At 40.7% G+C, this 19,151-nt stretch overlaps 1 protein-coding gene across 1 annotated transcript; it reads left to right on the top strand.

Moving 5' to 3' along the window:
* Window positions 1-7,200: 7,200 nt before the first annotated feature.
* On the top strand, window positions 7,201-8,181 carry LOC144773983 (olfactory receptor 51A4-like). Its single transcript, XM_078659029.1, has one exon. It carries the CDS (start codon window positions 7,201-7,203, stop codon window positions 8,179-8,181), a length of 981 nt encoding a protein of 326 aa, XP_078515155.1.
* The last annotated feature ends 10,970 nt before the right edge of the window (window positions 8,182-19,151 follow it).

The raw sequence follows: 19,151 nt of genomic DNA, 5'->3' as shown, positions 1-19,151 counted from the left end.
GTCCCTTGGAGGGCCACTTCCCATTTGCCAATGGCCTACCATCTCCTTTCACAAGATGGTGAAAAATTGAAGTTTTGCTACTGGAATTCGGTCACAAAACGATAAATAAATACCATTCTAATTTGATATTTGAAAGGGATTCCCGTAACACGCCCCTTCCAAATACCTTTCCGGTATTTGGTCCCAAACCCAAACTATGATATTGTAATGTATTACCAGATCACAATTTGGGTATAATACATAATAAAAAAGCATTTTATAGTTCCAAACGGCCTGAGTGTGAGGGTGCCTAAGAGGGAGGTACAGCCCAAACAACAAAAAAAGAGGCCCCTGGAACCCGGATCATGAGCCAGGAACTAGGGAATGCACAATCAACAAAGGCAACCAACCTGCCTACTACGATGATTCACTAAGGTGTAACTCCTATATAATCTCAAGCGCTAATAAGTCACAACTAAGCCTTGTGATGAGAAAAAGTTTCATAACTTTAATGATTTCTAATCTGAAAAAACATCCATTTATGCAAGAATAGCTTTGTTTTCACCAGTATAGTAGGTGCATGTAATTAAACAACAATAGTCATGCACATAAACATCAAAAGACAATGATTAGAAGTACACACATCTCAATATACATCAACATGTATACCCTCTGAAATCCTCCTATTCACACCCTACACCCCATCAGACCTTCAATCATACACATATATCTCATTCATAATACAAATGTCACAGATCACATTTCATACAAAGATTCTCAAAACAACAATTATCAGATGTACACGAATAATGTACAAAACAGGTAAAGATTATCTAAAGCATGAAAACAATTAAATTTATATTATGAAACCCTTGGAAAATAATTTTACATATAACAAGTATAATGTTCAGGTGGTCCTGTAAGCCAACAGCTAGGGTCTTTGGATCCAATTATTGGTACGCACTGACGCGCATTTCAGTGGTAGATCCAATAGGCGGTCACACCTTCTTCAGGGAGCAAAATAGATAAAAACCAAGCCAGAGGGGGCGAGGAAGGGAGCAACCCAGAGGGAGCAAACGACAGGTAGAAAACACTTAAAATATAACAATTCAGGAGTCAACAGATGATCACGGCCCCTGGGGCCAATCACTGAACATCCGTTTCTGTTCTTCGGGCCCCATCTGTGGTCCAACAGAATTTGTGTTCCTACATGGCTAGTCTGCGACCACCCTGAAGATCCTCCTGTATCCTTCCTCTGCCAGCCCCGGGAAGACTTTGATTTCAGCAAAGCTGTTGCCCTTTCCACACTGGAGCAGCTGGGTGGCACTTAATGGTATCTCCACCCCCACCTGAGGCGGTGCCCCATGGGCTGAGCACCATTGTTCATCTGTTGACTCCTGAATTGTCATATTAGTGTGTTAGCTTCCAGTCATTTGCTCCCTTAAAGGAAGGAAACAGGAGGCCAGGTGGCAATGCCATCCCAGCAGTGGGCAAATTCCCCTAAGGCCCTGTCTCAATGTAAAAACTGGTCTGGGCCCCTACAGAAGTTCAGTGTGGGGACCTGCTGCCGCTCTCATATGCAATGTCTGCCTCCGCTATCTGGGCAGCAGCTCCATACTCTACGTGTCTGCCTGCCGCAAGATCCAGGAAGGCATGGTGGACCTTAGGCAGCCGGACAGGCCCCTCACAAGGCAGCAGCCAAATCCGGGTCCTCTATACTCCCTGCACCACTAAAGGGGTACAGCAGGAGCCTCTCGACTATGGGGACATCAACAGGTGAGAAAGTTGAGTTGAAGGACCCCAATATAAAGGATAATTCATGATTGTTCTTTCCGGCTAGCAGAGCCTCTCTAGGCAGTGGTCATCTTGCTGCTGGGCACCCTATCACCTCCCAACAGAAACCACCGCTGTCATAACATTTTTATTGTTGCCTGAAAACATCTGGGCATACAAGGAACACTGCAGCAGGTGCTCTTAACCAGTATATTATCATTTCGAAACAGCGCCCCCCCCACCCCCATCAGCGGCAGGTCTGGCTGCACTGGTTGCATCCCATTAAAGTTTGCCTGGATGCCAATGACAGGAATGAAGTGCACTTTCCCAATGAATACAGGACAGCAGTGACTGAGAGGTTAAATACATTTCCTGAAATGATTGGAGAACCTGTTGGTAAAAAACTCTGTGACATATTAGTCCTGGAACTATTTCCTGAAGGAGACTCAGCACTAAACTTGTGTACTTTATGGAACCAATAAAACGCAAAGTATTTTCTGCTATATGAGACCAAAAGACTAAGTCTAGCATACTACCTGTGGTGGGAAAAAGTATTAAGTGCCAGGTCAGTCACTCATTCTGAGCAGGCACCTTGAAGTAATGACTAGGTGAAGCTTGGAGCTACTGACCTTCATCCGACACATTTTTAGAAGTGCTGACAAAATCTTGCCAAGCTCATGACAAGGCAGCTTAATGCAGCTCTGATCTAAAGCTTACAAACTGTGCTTAACGCTGCTTCAAAACACCACTTTTAGATTCCATAACAAAGTACATAGCATAGTCATATCCATGGCACCACTAGCAAGAAGGAGTAGCCACATTTTATCTGCCAATGGCCTAAAAGTAGTTTTTAGAGACTTGGCTTGGACAGGGATAATAGTAGGATAAGTGCAACTAATTGGTCGTCACTCCTTACATAAGTCTGATTTCCACAGATTGCACATTCATCAGACTCTGCCACACACACAGTTCCTGCACCTGCTTGTGGAGTAGTCCTCTATAAAATGCACTTGGCTGTGGTGAAGATGAGTATCCATAGAAGAGGATGCAGACTCTACCAAGCAAATAAATGCATTAGCCATAATACCTCAACATCTTCTCATTTCTCCCATGGGCGCTTCTCATGCTGATGTCCCACATCAATATGAGTGATGAGTTGATGTTACTCCCATTTAGTTTGGGGCTTAAAGGTGCTGAGGCGTGACCGTAATACAAACTTTTGGAGTCAGGGTTTAGGTGTGTGCAAGCTCACGCTGTACTGTGGTATTCCCATTTTCATGAAAGAAAGCTCAAGTCTCTTCAGGCTCCTTAAATGCCAAGATGCACAGCCAAAAGAATCAGCAGTCAGACATATTCAAACTTCTTATTGCTTTTTTTTTAATGTAATCCAGTGTTGAATCCATTAACATTCTAATTGCATCCATGTTTATTCCTATTCTTCAACAAAGTTTCAAAGGGTGCCGCAGTGGCTTTCTTCAAAACACACCCCAATTCACTGTTCTTCATTGTGCATTATAGCAGATGAACCCAATGCATTCGGGCAAAACTGCCCTTCCTCAGGGGTAACTATAAAATACATGCCATAAATATCACCAATTACAAGTTTAAAAATGATGACATATTGTAACAAACTTTGCAACACATTCTATCAATAAATTGGAGCGCTACTTATCAACCAGAATGATAAACATACTTAATATAAATGTGAAAATAACCAAATAATTAATACCATGAATTGTGTTTGTACAAAAAGATTTAAGAGACGTGCTCTGTGCCACCAACTCAATCAATCAAGTTTCTTGTAAAGCATGGCTAGGGCGGTCGACCTCGAATCTGGGGAACTGGATTCGGGGCTCGGCAATGACGCTGAACATCCTGTGATTCTGGGCAAATCACTTAATCTCCCCGTGCCTAACAATAAAATGAATGTGTCCTCATGCAACTGGTGCTATGTAAAGCGCTCTGATACCTGATTCGGGGCTAGTTCGCGCTATATAAAACTCTCTAAAATATTTTTTTTTTAAAAAGCATGACTACTCACCTGTTAGGGTCTCAAGGTGCTGATGGAGGGATCTGCTGTTCAGTTTATGAGCCAGGTCTTGAGCTGCTTGCTGATTTGCAGCAGCGAGGGTGATTGCCTGACGTCCAAAGGCAAGGAGTTTCAGTTCTTTGCAGTGTGGTACGAGAATGATTTTCCTCCAGCCATGGTCTTGCGGATCCTTGGGATGGTGGCCAGAGCCAGTTGGGCGGAGTGAAGATGTCTGGTGGGGGTGAGGAAGGAGAGGCGGTGGTTGAGGTATGCAGGTCCTGTGCTGTGGAGGGCTTTGTAGGCGGACGTGAGAAGCTTGAAGCTATTCTGTTTGTTGATAGGTCGCAAATGAAGGTCTTCCAGGTGGACGGTGATGTGGCTGAAGCATGGGATGTTTTGCAGAGGGGTTCTGGATGTTCTGCAGTTTCTTTAGGAGCTTCTGGGTGGTGCCAGCATATTCGAGTCTGCTGATGACGAGTGCATGGGGGACCATTTTCCTGAACTCAGTGATGATCCACTTGAAGGTCTTATGAAGCAGTCAAAGCATGTGGCAGTAGGAGGACGAGAAAGCATTAATGTGGCTGTTTATTGAGAATGAGGGGTCCAGGATGATGCCAGAGTTTTGTGGCTTGTCCATGGGTGTGGTCTGGTACAGAGCGCTGCTGGCCACCAGGAGTCATCCCAGGCAGAGAGGGAGGAGTCCAAGATGAGGATTTCGGTCTTTTCTGAGTTGAGCTTGAGGCAGCTGTCCTTCATCCAGGAGGCGACTGCCTTCATCCCACTGTGGAAGTTCCTATTGGTGGCTGTGAGTTCATCTGTGAGGGAGGGAATCAGCTGAGTTTAGTCGGCATAGGAGACGATGTTGAGTCCGTAGTTTCTGACCATGGCTGAAAGGGGGGCCATGTAGATGTTGAAGAGGGTGGGCACAAAAAGGATCCCTGAGGCAATCCTCAGCTGATCTCTGCGGCTTATGACTAGAACAGCAGAAGTCTGACTCTCTGTGTTTGGCTGGTGAATCCATGTTGGGCTTTTTTGTGGATGCGGGAGTGATGGAGTCTTGGACAGAGGGTGTGGTGGAAGACAATGTCAAAGTCGGCTGAGGGGTACAGGATGATGAGGGCGGCTGTCTTGCCTTGATCGAGGAGGGTGCGGATTTCATCTGTAGCAGCCAGGAAAGGCTCTAAGCATCTGCATACATAATCCATCTAAGTAAACTGATGTGATCCAAATGTGCTCGTGTAATACCACAACTTACACCGTGAATCAACTCAAATGTGTTGTCATTAAAATGTGTCTACCTGCAACAAACGAACACGCTAGAACCTTCCAATCCCAAGTGTGTGCTCAAAATAAACGTGCACTGACAGAATCAGAGTATTAAATTAAACTGTGTGATGCATTCATACAACATGATTGAAAAACAAAGATGTGAACAATGAAACTGAAAAAAATACTGTGATAACTCAATACACAAAAGTACAAACAATATATACCACTTAAAAATCACTACGCTCTATTGAAACAAAGCATAATCCTGAGAACGTTTCCCCGCATAAAACAATGTTTACAGAAATACAGGTTACCAAATAATTATGGACAGAGCAAAATAATAGATACAAAAATAAAATAAAATAAAAAATGTTCAAGGTCTTTCATAAGCAGTTCAAATTAAAACCACGATTTTTTAAACAAAAGCTGTTTGCTAAATAAATTGTTGAGGTGCTTTACATGTCTAGCTATGACGAGAAGTGAATCAGGTGTTGTGTACTCAATTGTTTAAAGTTTCGACGACTCTGGAATCTTTGGGTGCAAATTCCACTGTGTACGGAAAGTAAATGTTCCATGAAAAAGTAATGTAGAGTGAACTCTTATGGTAGTGATCTTCAAATCCTTTTTGCTGCTCAAAGGCAAGAGTTTTGCTCATCTGTCTGCTGTTATTTTACAACATACAAGATTGTGTCCATCTGAAAATCTTCTGTATTAAGTTATCCTCTTTTGACTTTCTCCTTCTTTCTATATCCTCCTTTCCATGTTTGTCATTTCCTTTTCCTTCATTGCTTCTTTCTCCGCCTTTCTTTTTCTTCCTTTTTGTTGTCTTCTTTCTTTTTACTTCTTGTTTTCTTTCCTTCTTGCCTTCCTCCCTGGATGTCTTCTTGCTGTATTTTTCTTTTTTCCTTTCTCCTTCTTTCTGTTTCGTTCTTTCTTTTTTCTTTTCTTCTTTTTCTTTCTCTCTTTATTTTTCTTCCCTTCTTTTCTCCCTTTCTTTTTCTTTCTTGCCCTCTTTCCTTTGTCCTTCTTTCTTTTTCCTAATGTCTTTCTTTATTCCTCCTTTTTCCTTTCCTTCCTTCTTTTTCCTTCTTTTTTCCTTCTTCCTTTTTCCTTCTTCTTTCTTTATTCTTACCTTATTTTCTTTCTCTCCTTTCCAGCTCTCTTCCTTTTTCCTTCTTTGTTTTTTTCCTTCTTTCTTTCTCCTTTTTTCTTTCTTTTATCCTTCCTGTCTATTTTCCTTTCTACCTTTCTACCTTCTATTCCCTTCTTTTTCCTTCTCTTTCCTTTATTCTTTTTGTTTCTGTATTCCTTTTTCTTCCTTTTTCCTGTCTCCTGTCTTTCTTTTTACCTTCTATCCTTCTTGCCTTCTTTCCTCCTTGTTCCTTCTTTCTTTCTTCTTTTTCTCTTCCTTTCTTCTTTCCTCCTTTCTTTATTTCTTCCTTCCTTTCTTTCTTTCTCTCTTTCTTTCTGTCTTTCTCTTTCTTTCTTTCTTTTCGCTGATTTTAGCAAATAACTTTTGATGTTACCAATACTATGGGTTTCAGCCTGACTTCCTCCATTAGTCTGTGGTTAGTGTCATTCAAACGTTTCCTCCACCCATTCCAGCATGCATTAAAGGGCAATGTGTCAACCCACTTTAGTCATTGGCTGACTTCATTACCAGTTACTGCATGCAGCCATTTCACATGGAACCCATCCACAAACAAGGTAGCTCCCTTCAGTGACAGGGAGTACTATGGTAATGTGTGCTTTTTTAGACCACAAAAACATTTTTGCCTGTAGCAAACACATTTTGTTTGATTGATGAGGGCCTGACATATTTCCCAAAAATAAAGTTTTGCAAAAACCATTACAAAACAAAACAAACATTTCCAGAGGGCTGGCAGCAAATGTCAGATATGCTTGTTACTAGTCCTATATATGTATAATGTATATACACAAATGTCGAGTTATAGTAAACTTATACTTACCAATAAGTATTTACCTTGATATATATTAGATGTCAATATTAATGTCTCAATATTTTGCGGCGTGATGTTTCTGGTCTTATCCTGCTTTGCCCCTAATTGTCACCAAAGCCTCACCTCACTGACAACACAACATATGTTTTAAATGTACCTATCAATTAATTGTATTTCTATTACAGCATTATGGTATCCGTCAACAGCAGCAATTTCTATCATTCAACATTCGTCTTATCTGGTCTGGAGGAAATTGATCCCACTGAGATTTGGATTTCTATTCTAATCTGTTCCCTGTATGTAATGACACTTGGAAATATTTCTATTCTGTACATCATCAAAACAGAGCAACGCCTCCATGCTCCCATGTACTATTTCCTTTCTGTGCTTGCAATTATTGATCTGGCCTTGTCCATGACCACCCTGCCTACTATGTTTAGCGTTTTCCTCCTCAGATCCAAAGAGATCCCTATTGACACCTGCCTGTGCCAGGTCTACTTTCTGAACACGTTTTCTGTTGTGGAATCAGGGGTACTCTTGGCAATGTCCTTTGACCGCTTCATTGCAATCTGGAATCCTTTGAGATACGCCTCCATCCTATCAAGATCAACAGCAGTAGGAATAGGACTGTCAATAGCTCTCAGGGCCATAGTGCTAATCCTACCAGAACCACTTCTTGACAGGTGGCTGCCATTCTGCCGCAACAATATTCTCACTCACCCATGGTGTCTACATCAAGACATCATCAAGCTTGCATGTGCAGATGTCAAAGTACACAGCTCCTATGGATTATTTGTTGTTTCCACCATGATGTCTGATGCAGTCCTGGTCGTGCTATCATATATGATGATTCTTAGGTTGGTGCTGAGGATTGCATCAGAAAGTGAACGCAGCACAACCCTAAGCACCTGCATGTCCCACATTGTGGCTGTCTTCCTATTCTATGTGCCAAGAATCTTCCTGTCTGTGCTTCACAGGTTTTCCAGCCTGGTCCCACCTCTTATGAATAAGGTCTTGGGGTTTCTCTTATTCCTTCTGCCTCCGTTGATAAACCCCATGATTTACTGCATTAAAAACAAGCAGATCCGCACAAGGTATGTACAATACTTCACGAAACTGAAGGATTTGTGGATGGTTTCGTTCAAACGTCAAGGATTGTTCCCTGGATAGCAGTCACTTTTCTCCCAAAGGAGCTGTAATGCATGCAGCAGTGACTGTGTTATTTTATCAAGATCGCCTCTTACTGTTGGATTTCACAGAAGGTATATCACCTAGGGCACCTGGCACCATAACCATGTTTTTCATAAGTGAATCACTGTGAATATTTCAACAATGCTAACATACAAATGTCAAGTTTGATTTTCTATCACAAATACATTTATGAATTCGATGGGGGGACCTTTCTGGTTCTGACTCAATAGTGCGCGGCAGAGATTTCCAAGAAAAGTCACCAGACTAAAATAAAACCTGCTATCCTATTGGTATAGGGCATGTCAGGTAATTTTAACTCAGTATTACATCACATCCACAAGGGATCTGTCAAAGAACACAGCATTCATCTGAAAATAGGACTCTTTCCTGAAAATATACTTTTTGACATATTTGGTTAAATATACCACAAACATATAAATAGTTACACAATTTATTTGCTATTTGCATTTCCTTTAAAAACAACTTTAGACTAACTGAAACGTATTATTTATTAAGATTACTCCAAACAACACCAGATTTTTGCATTTGCCGCACTTTATGAGATCTAAAAAAGCATGCATCGAGAATTTAGCAATACTTGCTTTTATACTTACTCTTGATGTTGTAGAGATGGCTGCAACTTCTAAAGAAAGCCATTGTGTCACTGTTGTGGTAATATTTTTAAATTGTTGGTTCATATAATGTTTTTGCAATTGGTCCAAACTGGAAGCACTAGGAAGGATACAGGATTAATGTAACATAATGTGAATAATGTGATGTCCTACAATCGTTTTGATCTCTGGTTAGCAGACTGCTCATAATGTAACCCAACCCTCTTTTTACATTTTAAAAGTAAAGCTTATTAAGTATGAAAAAGGGAAATAACAAACAGTAAATTCACAATATATCATAATAACAATGTACTGAAAATATTCGAATAATTATGAGATAGCATAGGAAAACATTTGCAATTATATGTAGAAAACAGAACATGGGAGAAGGGAGCATGAAGATAGAAAGGAGAAAAGTAAAAATACTTCTTGTGTAATTAAACTAACATAATTTTAAACAGCAGTGGAAATTGTAGAGAACATATTGTCAGGGAAATGAAAAAAGCAAAACAAAATAGTATTAGAATGGAAGCTCAAATAAGAAAAATAATGTATGAAAGGAGTTTTAAATACTTCATGAAGAGAACAAAGAGCCTTTTGTTTAATAGTTAGAGACATTGGGACGGCATACGCTCTATCGAGTCTATGATTATAACACACACCATACCACCATGCTTGAAAGTAAATATGTAGAGAATTCTTTCAACTTTTAGTAATCTGTTGAAATGCAATGGCAATTAATAAGTCTTTAATTCGTACATTAAAAGTACAACATTGCCAATCATCAGAAAGGCTACCTAAAAATAAATTAATGAAGGAGAATGGAATATGTGTCAGAAAAAAAAGAGTTAATTTGTTTTCATACTTGAAACCAAAATTAATAGGTGGTGGGACATTAAAATAAAATATGTTTCATATCAGAACTGATGCAGAACAGGATCAACAAGACAATGTAGTGGCACTATCAAACTTGCGTAAAGAAACAGGAGTAATTAGAAGGTGATTATAAATAAAAAAAAGTGTTTGAGGTGTGTTGATAGCACGTGATGTCTTGTGAATTTTAAGCTATAGTTAGATCCACAAGGGATTAGGAAAGGTTTCCCATTGTAATTCTTGGGATGATTTTTGTCAGTTCACAGGGGGAGAGGTAAAGTGGGTGTATGTATGCGAGAAGCAGTAGGGGCAGTTCTCACTAATGTTGGTATAGGTGAAGTAGGAGATAGGGAAATGGGTAACAAATATTACAGTGTACATTTTTGTCGGGCTCGAAAGAAATTCTGAAGGGAGGAAATCATGTTTGATACACCATTTGTTAAGTGGAAGGATTTCACATTTATCAAAATTAGGTTATTCCCGAAAACGAGGCAAAAGCGGAAACTGCATTTAAAAAGTGTTGTGAAGAAGAATGAGAGTCCATATATAAAAGAGTATCATCAGCGTAGACTTAAAAAGTAAAATTGTATTTGTTTAGCTCCATATTTGAAACCTTGTATGGCACCTGTTTGTTAAATTGTAGATAAAAAGGGTTCGAGAGCCAGGATAATAATAGGCGGTGATTGGAGATAGCCTTGTTGTGCACCTCTATTTAAAAGGAAAGGAGAGGAGATTAGGCCATTGACAAATATAGAAGCAGAAGGGAAAGAATATAAAAGAGAGACTAAGTTAATGAACTATTCTCAAAAACCAAACCATGAAAGTGTAGAGAATAAAACTTTCCAGTGTATCAGATTGGAAGCTTTCTCAGCATCCAAGGAAATGGCTGCTAAAGAATGGTTATAAGCTTTAGATCTAGTCAGAATGTCTCAGAAAAGCCTGGTATTATCAGAGGTTTGTCTACCTATAACAAAACAAGCTGTTTGTGAGCAATTAAATTGGGGAGACGAGGATTAAAGCACAACACCAGAATTTTGGCAAACATTTTATAATCAGAACTAACTAAGGAAATGACTCTATAATTTATGCAGAACATATGATCTTTGTTATCTTTTGGTATAAGGCACAGTAAAGCTTCTAGAAGCAGAATTGGAAGTTAAAGAAGTAAATAATCAATGTAATTTTGGGATTTATTGTTTAGGGAAATTAAAGTAGAATTCAATTGGAAAACCATCAGACCCAGGAGCTTTACCTTTTTAATAGAGTTAATGGCAATAAGACTACCCTGATGACTTGTGACATTAGAATCAAGGGATAAAAAATACGTACTTAAACCAAATTCCTTATGGATAGAAGAAAGATTTGAGTTACAATCAGACTATCTAGGATCTAATTCTGATATATAAAGATTTTGATAGAATTTAGTAAATTCTTAAAGGATGTCATTATCTCTAAAAAGAGGTATGGAATCATCTCTTAAAATGCAATCTATTTAAGTTTGTTCCTTTTTATTTTCAAGATAATTCGTTAAGAGTTTATCTGCCTTATTTTGACCGCATAGTATCTGGAACAAGATTTAAGGAGATAAGAATTAGCCTCTTCCGTGGGAGGTTATTGAATTCAAATGTGGCCTTAATTAAATTAACTAAACAAGTCTTAGAACTGGGTGTGAAATAGAATTGTTCTAAGAAGTTAATATGTTTAATTAAATCAAGTGTTTTTAACAAATATATTTTATTTTGGTTGAAACATAAGTAAAGATAACATCTTTAGCAACAACTTTGAATGCATCCCTAATAATTTTAAATGATAAAGTCAGGAGATTGATTCAAAGCAAAAACCTCTATTATAAAGTTTTCAAATTGTTGTGTGAAACAGGTATCCAATAAAGCGCCAACGGCACACTTTGGGGGTAAGGGGAGGGAGGTTAGATCTTGAATTACGAGTACATGATCAGAAAATAAAATGGTGCCCATCTCAGCTCGTACGTTGTGCTGAGATAGAGGTTTTGAAATGAAAAGGTGGTCAATCCAGGGGTTCCAAATTCTCCAGGAGCAAATCTAAAAAAAGATCAATTACCAGATTGCAATCTCCACCAAGTGGTCATCAGAAATAGATATATATTTGGCTGTATTTGAGGGCCAAAATGTTTTATCAGGATGTGTGGGTGCATAAATATTAAAAACAGATTCTGGTAATTTGTTTACTTGTAATCTTACGAGAAGCCACTGACCTTATAGATCCGATTCTTGTGATAACAAGGCAACATCCAAAGATTTTTAACACAAAATTGCAACTCCATTCCGTTCCCTTTATCTGGTGAGGAAAATGCATATCCCATCCAATGTATAGCATGCATTTTGGTCTCCAATTCAGTAACATGAGTTTCCTCAGGTTGACTATAGTGCTATGCAAAGGTGTGGTGTAACACTGCAGTCAACACTGATTGAAGCACAAGCTGTGGACTGTATGTACCCTAAAGAAAGGAGCAAACTTTTCTGACATGTGATGTAGTGTCTAGCCACACCCTTTTCCCTGCCCAAACTGATTTTCATGACCTCCTTTACCATATATCTCATGCTCCTAATGTCCCTTTTTGTACATATCACATTCCGGCCTATTGATTACACTTCATCCGGCCAGAGACGGAGTTTCTGCCCTGGGTGTGGAGATTCTGAGCCAGAGAATACGGCTTGAGCTGGAGAGTACAGCTTGAGCTGGAGATTCCAGCCCGACTGCGGATCTAAAGCTATGACTCGTAAATGTCCTCAGTGAATACCAAAAGTCAGAAAGATGGACTTTTGTCTCAGATTGCCTTTGTGAATCAGTCCCTTTGTCTTTTAATAGGTGAACCTAACCCTTTTACATTCCAAGTAATTATGTGTAAAGTCATGAATAAAGATTTGAAATTAAGTTAACATACTCTATATGTGAAGAATAACAATGATGTAAATTGTTTAAGTGTGTAAAAAATAAGAATATGCATTTTTATAACAGAGAGAGAAATATAAAAGAAAATAACGCATTAATAGAGAAGGAGCATGGTGGAGAATACAAAATATAGAAGAGAGAAAACACATAAAAAGAATGTTATATAAATCCTTCAAATGAAAGGGTATTTAGAAGTGTATTTTTTTTCAATTTTACAGTTGTTAATACATTTCTGTTGCATGGAGGGATCTTTGTACATAATTGTTTTCTTCTTGTAAGTTACTTTAAAGAAGCACAGATGGAAAAGACCAAGGGGCAGATTTATCAACGCAATTTTTAGTCGCAAATGCTGCGATTCGCAAAATAGCAGCGTTTGCGACTAAAAAATCGCAAAACGGTATGTACTAGGAAAATCGCATCGCAAAATTAAGGAATTGCAAAATTTGCGATTCCTTAATTTTGTGTAACCATTTAAGGAATCGCAAATTGCGATTCCTTAAATGCTATGTAACAAGCATTCAATTTTTGCAATTTCTCCCTAAGAAATCGCAAATTACCACCAACTTCAAGTTGATGGTAATTTGCAAACTTCTTTCACAAATGCACTTTTTGGCATTTGTGAAGGTGCCATATGGCGCACATACATGTGCGCCATATGCGCACACATGTTCATTTCAGGGGTGCATCAGGGTGTCCTTATGACTCCCTTGCACCCTTGAAATTATTCTCAATTTGCGATTCTCAAATTGCGAATCGCAAATTGAGAATGACTTCACATTCATTCCTAAGGGCCTCCTGGCCCATAGAAATGAATGGGAAAGAATTCCTTATTGCGATTTCGCAATTTGCTAATTGCAATTAAGGAAAACTAAGAAAGCACTAAAAAATTGCGATTTTATACATACATCCCATTTTTGCAATCCTCAAATAGCGATTCTCAAAAAATCGCTATTTGAGAATCGCAAACGGGCATTTTCATACATATGCCCCTAAATCACGCTAGATGGGTTGCTTGTCTAGAAACGTCTTCTGTCTGTCTGCTGTAGATTTAGCCAGAGCTTGAACAAAATATAATGGGTTTCCTGACCACGTAACAAGGCGTTTGGTTTTTGCTGCCTTGGTAACCGTGAGAAGATCTTGATATTCCAGTAAATAATTTCAGATACTATAAAATGTTCGTGATGAAGAGGCATGTTAAGATCGATGACTAAGCCAATGAGCAAGTTGTGTATTAATTTTAGTGGATTCAGGCATGACCAAAGTTTTGGAAAGAACATTTTGGAAAAAGGAAATAGGCTAGGAACCCTACATTTCCTCCCCAACACCATTAATGCAAAGATTATTACACCAATTGCGATTTTCTAAATCTTCAGTAGCCTTCTTAAGATATGACACTTCCGCTTTGAGGTGCTTAACATCTTGAGCAGTATCCTGAATAGAAAGCATCTGATGTTCTATGTTCGCAACTCTATTTTCCATCTGAGAACCATTGTCATTCAATCGGTGAAGCTTTGTATTAGTTTACTTCAAATAGGGTTTCAAGAAGTGAATCTGATCTAGATGGAGCTCAATAGAGATAGAGGAAATTGGTTTAGCAGGTGATCAAGGATATTTTTTGCCAATTTGTTTGCTGTTAGCGGAGCTGTGGTTGGTATTTGAGAGGGTTGCTTAGATCAAATTTTATATGCCAGGAAGAGAAGGATGGATGAGAGTCATGAGACACAATACCAGAAAGTTCCATATTGAATTCCAGTAGAAAAAAGAGTTTTTAGTATCCACAGTATACTGAGAGTGTTCCATGCTAGGGGTGTGCATTTTTAAATAACTAGTTTTCCCCATACATAAACATAAATGATAAAATAGAGGGGAGCTGTATAGAGAATTATCTCCAAATGAACTGCAGATAAAATGTGGTTGAAATAGTCTCACATGGAAGTCTATTGCAGTGCTTCAGAAAATAGAAAGGCTGACTTAAAGAGATAAATTGTTGAAAGTGAAATTGCCCACAAAGCACACAGAACAGCAGAAAGATTTATGAAGGATGCAGGGTTAAATGGCTATGCCAATAGTACTGCAGCCTGATGCAGTGTGCAGTCTAAAAAAAATACCTTGAGTGAGGAGATTAGATGGCAGGTGCAGCTGGAGCTTTGGTCCAAAAAGCATTTTTCTTAGTGAAGAAGATAAAGAGCTCATTAGGCTGTTTTCTTGTGAATGCAGTTCTGTTCCAGAAGTGTTCTGCTTCACATGCAATTTGAAAGCAGCAGTCAGGTGACAAAATTGTAGGTATGTGATGATATAATACCTGACAGCAGGGGCAGAGTTCTGTTAGACTGCCACCATCTTCAACCGGCGCTATGCCACCCTTCTACACAAGTCTCTTGGAAGTCGTAACTCTATCTTTTGTAATGAGAGAGAAAAAATATGAGTAATGGGTTTATCAAAGCAATTTCTAAATTCAGCCCTTACTAAAAGAGTATGTGGCAAAGTAGACTTATGTAATAATAAATAATGAATGATAGACATTAATGGCCAGTGCACACAGAACACATGAAAACAACCTTATTAATTCATATCCTACAAACAGAAGCAAGCACAGATAAACCAAAACTGCCCTTGGGGGGTGCTAGAGGGCGCGCTGCGAGATGGCCAAACGATAGTGCAGCTCCGCTGGCTGGGATCATTATCTGCAAAAGAAATGCACAGAAGGTGAATATGAACATGTACAAAGCACGGATTCCAGTCTCAGAACACCGGCGCTACCGATAACAGTAAGCGGAGTTCACATTTGCTGGGTTAATCGGAAATTGCAATTGAAGACATCACGGTCCACGTCTGGAGTTTGAAACAAAATGGCGGCATGGTACACGCAATGAACTGTGGAGGCAAACCCATATATATCCCAACATCCCTGAATAGCAGACCTCAATGAGTAGTACAGCGGGAAAATCATTGCACAATCGGGGCAGAGCTTATAAGTGAGCGTTAACCCCTATCCAGGACCACACCAGTGTGACGAAGGTGAGGCACGGCGCGGAATAGCAAGGCTGAGACAACAAATAGTGGAGCAGCGAGATACCGGACATTAGTACATGGACCGGTCCCAGCAGAAATCGTGCTACATCATCGCCATTAGCCACACACTATAAGATCTGCATGTAGAGTTTAGTGATACTGCGCAACCCGTCTGGAAACGATAATGTAAAAAAGCGCGCTCCATGACCGAACTTCAAACAAAATGGCTGCATGATACAGAGACTAAAAAGTGATGGTGTGATAAACTGGGTCCCAGTATTCAAACCTTGTGGGTCATAATAAGCTAAACACCAAGACAATCAATGCCCCCCTTGCTCATAAGTAGCCAGAGAGCTGTAACCACTGGCCACTGACACATTAATGAATCAGAGGTGACGCATGAGGTGAACAGGCAGAGTGGAGACGAACAACTAGCAGTGGTGTGTGTAACTCAATATCAGGTGGTGAGCTTGTGGAAAAGTAAATTTTGCCATGTTCTGTGTCCCTACGCCTCATCCATCATATGTTATGTGTGCATGACCAATATGCATATGTTATTCCCCATGTCCGATTAATGACGCAATTCCAGTTGTGTCCACCTCTGGTATGTCATTTTCCAGTCCTCGTGAATACTACGAATATCAGGCCTATGTAAAGTTATGTTACCACGTTTCCCAGTGTGCACGTTATTCCATTATAAAATCCCCGTTTCCAGGCCTCAAAAGGGCCCGGACCACAGATTCAGCTCCTGTCTCCTGAAAGCCTCGCTGAGGAGCGATACAGCCCCCACCTGTATCCTCGACCCTTCACTTACTTCCTGCCTCGCAGTGCCCGGTGCAGCTTGGCTCTGCCTCTGAGTCTGCCAAAAGTATGTTATAGTTCCAGCTATCAGTTCAGTCCTCCTCCTCTGCATTCCTAAGCTACTGAACTGCATCAATAGTTTCCGTCATTGTCTAGCCTTCTCGTCTCCATGTTAGAGAAATACTGTATTTAATGGTCATTTAATATTCTTCATCACGCATTTCATGTAGAATAATGCATGGTCCAGTCTTAGAATCAAGTTAGCTTCTCCCCTCATGACTTCTAGTTTATATCAACATGTTCCCTAAACATCAGATACCAGATAGGGTTTAGGTACATGTCGCTCCGACCCTCCAGACTCTAGTCTCTGCTCCTAGCACAGAGTTCGTAGCCCCCAGCTTCTCCTAGTAATACGTCATTGCCAGTTTTCGCGCACCATTAGGTTAGAGGTCCCGGCTCCTTAGGTAGCCCCCTCCTATGTTTCCGCCCATTCATGACATATTCTGTTACGTTTGCACCACATGTCTATGTATACGCCCAGTTACACCTCTTTTTACTGTTATCTTTCGCGACTGCTACGCGTCACGCCTTCTGCTCCACCCACTGCTACGCCTACTGCAATGTAATGCTATGTGTTCGCGCTATGTATATATGCCTGTGTTTTGTTATTGAATGTTAGCGCGCTCATCCCAGACCTAGCCCCAGCAGCTGCTGGGCCTCTTTTCCCCTGCTGGGCCCCAGTTGTCCTGCTGGGCCCTGTCATTCTGTTCCTATGCAGGTTGTCCTGATCCTGTCCTTATGCTGTAATAAACCTGCAGAACCCTACAGGAAGCGTGATCTAACACTGCCAACAAGTGCATGCTGAGACTACGTGTGGAGCCCACAAGACCACAAGGGGCACTGTACCCTACAGTGACAGCGATTATAATCAGGCAAGTGCTGAAAATATGCCGTATGTGGCAGATTGATGGCAGACAAAGCGTGAAGCAATCACATTTACTGTGGGGAGACTCGTCACATGCGCTGGGAGCGGAGGAAGTGGGCACTTACTATATACTGCCCTGGAGCGCCTACATCCTATAGTGCACTCGCCGGCCGCCTGACCCACGCTGCAGTGAGATACGCATCCACTGGGATTACATTGCGAGTGGAGGCCCAACCTGCAGTGGATGACCCAAGCAGCAGCATAGACCAAGTTGCAGTATAATAACAGCGGTGCTGGGGACATTTGAAAACGTGCTTGCCTTGTGGCGCTGGAGCAAACTCCTACATTAAATAGCAAGCACCTACCACACCGCAAGTGTAAACTAAGGTATATCACTACCAAATACGCACAATCTGATTACATGTTGGCAGGGAGGCAACCGCTACCACAACCTGCTTGGTCCTAACACGCGCCGGGACACAACTGCGCCGGTACTCATCCTCATCGGCCACACTGCAACACACATTCGAAAATGGGCAAAACGGATAAGCAGCAGCTGAAGAAATCCTTTGACGTCCGCCGCACAACCAAGATGACACCAGAGCACTCTGACTCCGAATTGGATACAGAGCAACCAAGGGCCTCAAACATGGAATCCGTGTTGCTTACTATTCAACGAGCCTGCAAGCCATAATGCAAAATTGACTCCCTCACTCTGCAAGTTGACAACATAGCTGCAAAACTGGACAAATAGGGAGAAAGCTTGAACGCCACAGAATTGAGAATATCTGCAGTTGAAGATGTGTCCGAAGCCACTGCAAAAAAGTGCAGCAACATGGACAAATTGTTGGAAATAATTAAAAAACGAGATGAAGACTTAGAAGCGAGATCTCGCCGGAATAAATCAGAATCATGGGAATACCTGAAAGCACAAACACCGGACACCTGGAAACCTTTGCTGAGGACATGCTACGCAAAATTTTCGGAGTGGACAGCTTCTCCCCTCTACTTATAATCATATGAGCACACAGGTTGCTTGCGCCAAAGCCACCACCAAGAGCCCCGCCAAGGCCAATTATATCCCGAGTACTAAACTACAGGGATAGAGACACAATCCTGCTCTTGGCGCGCAAGAAACAATACATCATTTACCAAAACTACAATGTCTCTGTCTAGCCTGACTTTACGCTAGCAGTCCAAGCAGCACGGAAAAAATTTGTACCAGTAAAGAAAAAGCTGAGAGACATGGAATTAATGTACACAATGCTTTACCCCGCAAGACTAGGCATCACCCATGACGGACAAGCAAAGATACTCTCATACCGAAAGCAGTACAGGAGTTTATAAAGAATGTATCCATCTAGAGGAAAACTGCAGAGCCTGCACCCCCTTTTCACAATCCGACGGTGGAATTGAATAGCTTGCTGCGCTGTCCACGTCAAACGGTAAGACTCAGCTATTATGGATGCATGACTGGCAGGATATGGTAGATATCCTTTTCAAGACCTCATAAGGTAGGCTATAAAAATGCTGTAAACCTGAATGAACTGTACTACCCATGCTTCACGGACACTAGGACATTGTATGCAGCCTTGTGCAAAGACTATCTAGTACCATGTACCTCGACTGGGTTAAAGCAGGTGTCAGAGAGGTTAGGGTTGTAATGCTCTAATAATTGTTTAAATATGTATAGATATGTATACCCCTACATCTAGGGCAAGACATATAATGTGTTAGCCATTGTGTAGCCGATACGAAATGTGAGTTATACAGGCAGCATGAGAGCAGTATCATGC

Source organism: Lissotriton helveticus, chromosome 8, assembly GCF_964261635.1.
Source record: "Lissotriton helveticus chromosome 8, aLisHel1.1, whole genome shotgun sequence".
Lineage (NCBI taxonomy): Eukaryota > Metazoa > Chordata > Amphibia > Caudata > Salamandridae > Lissotriton > Lissotriton helveticus.
The sequence above is the reverse complement of the archived record's forward strand: the minus strand, read 5'-3'. Positions and strand labels throughout refer to the sequence as shown.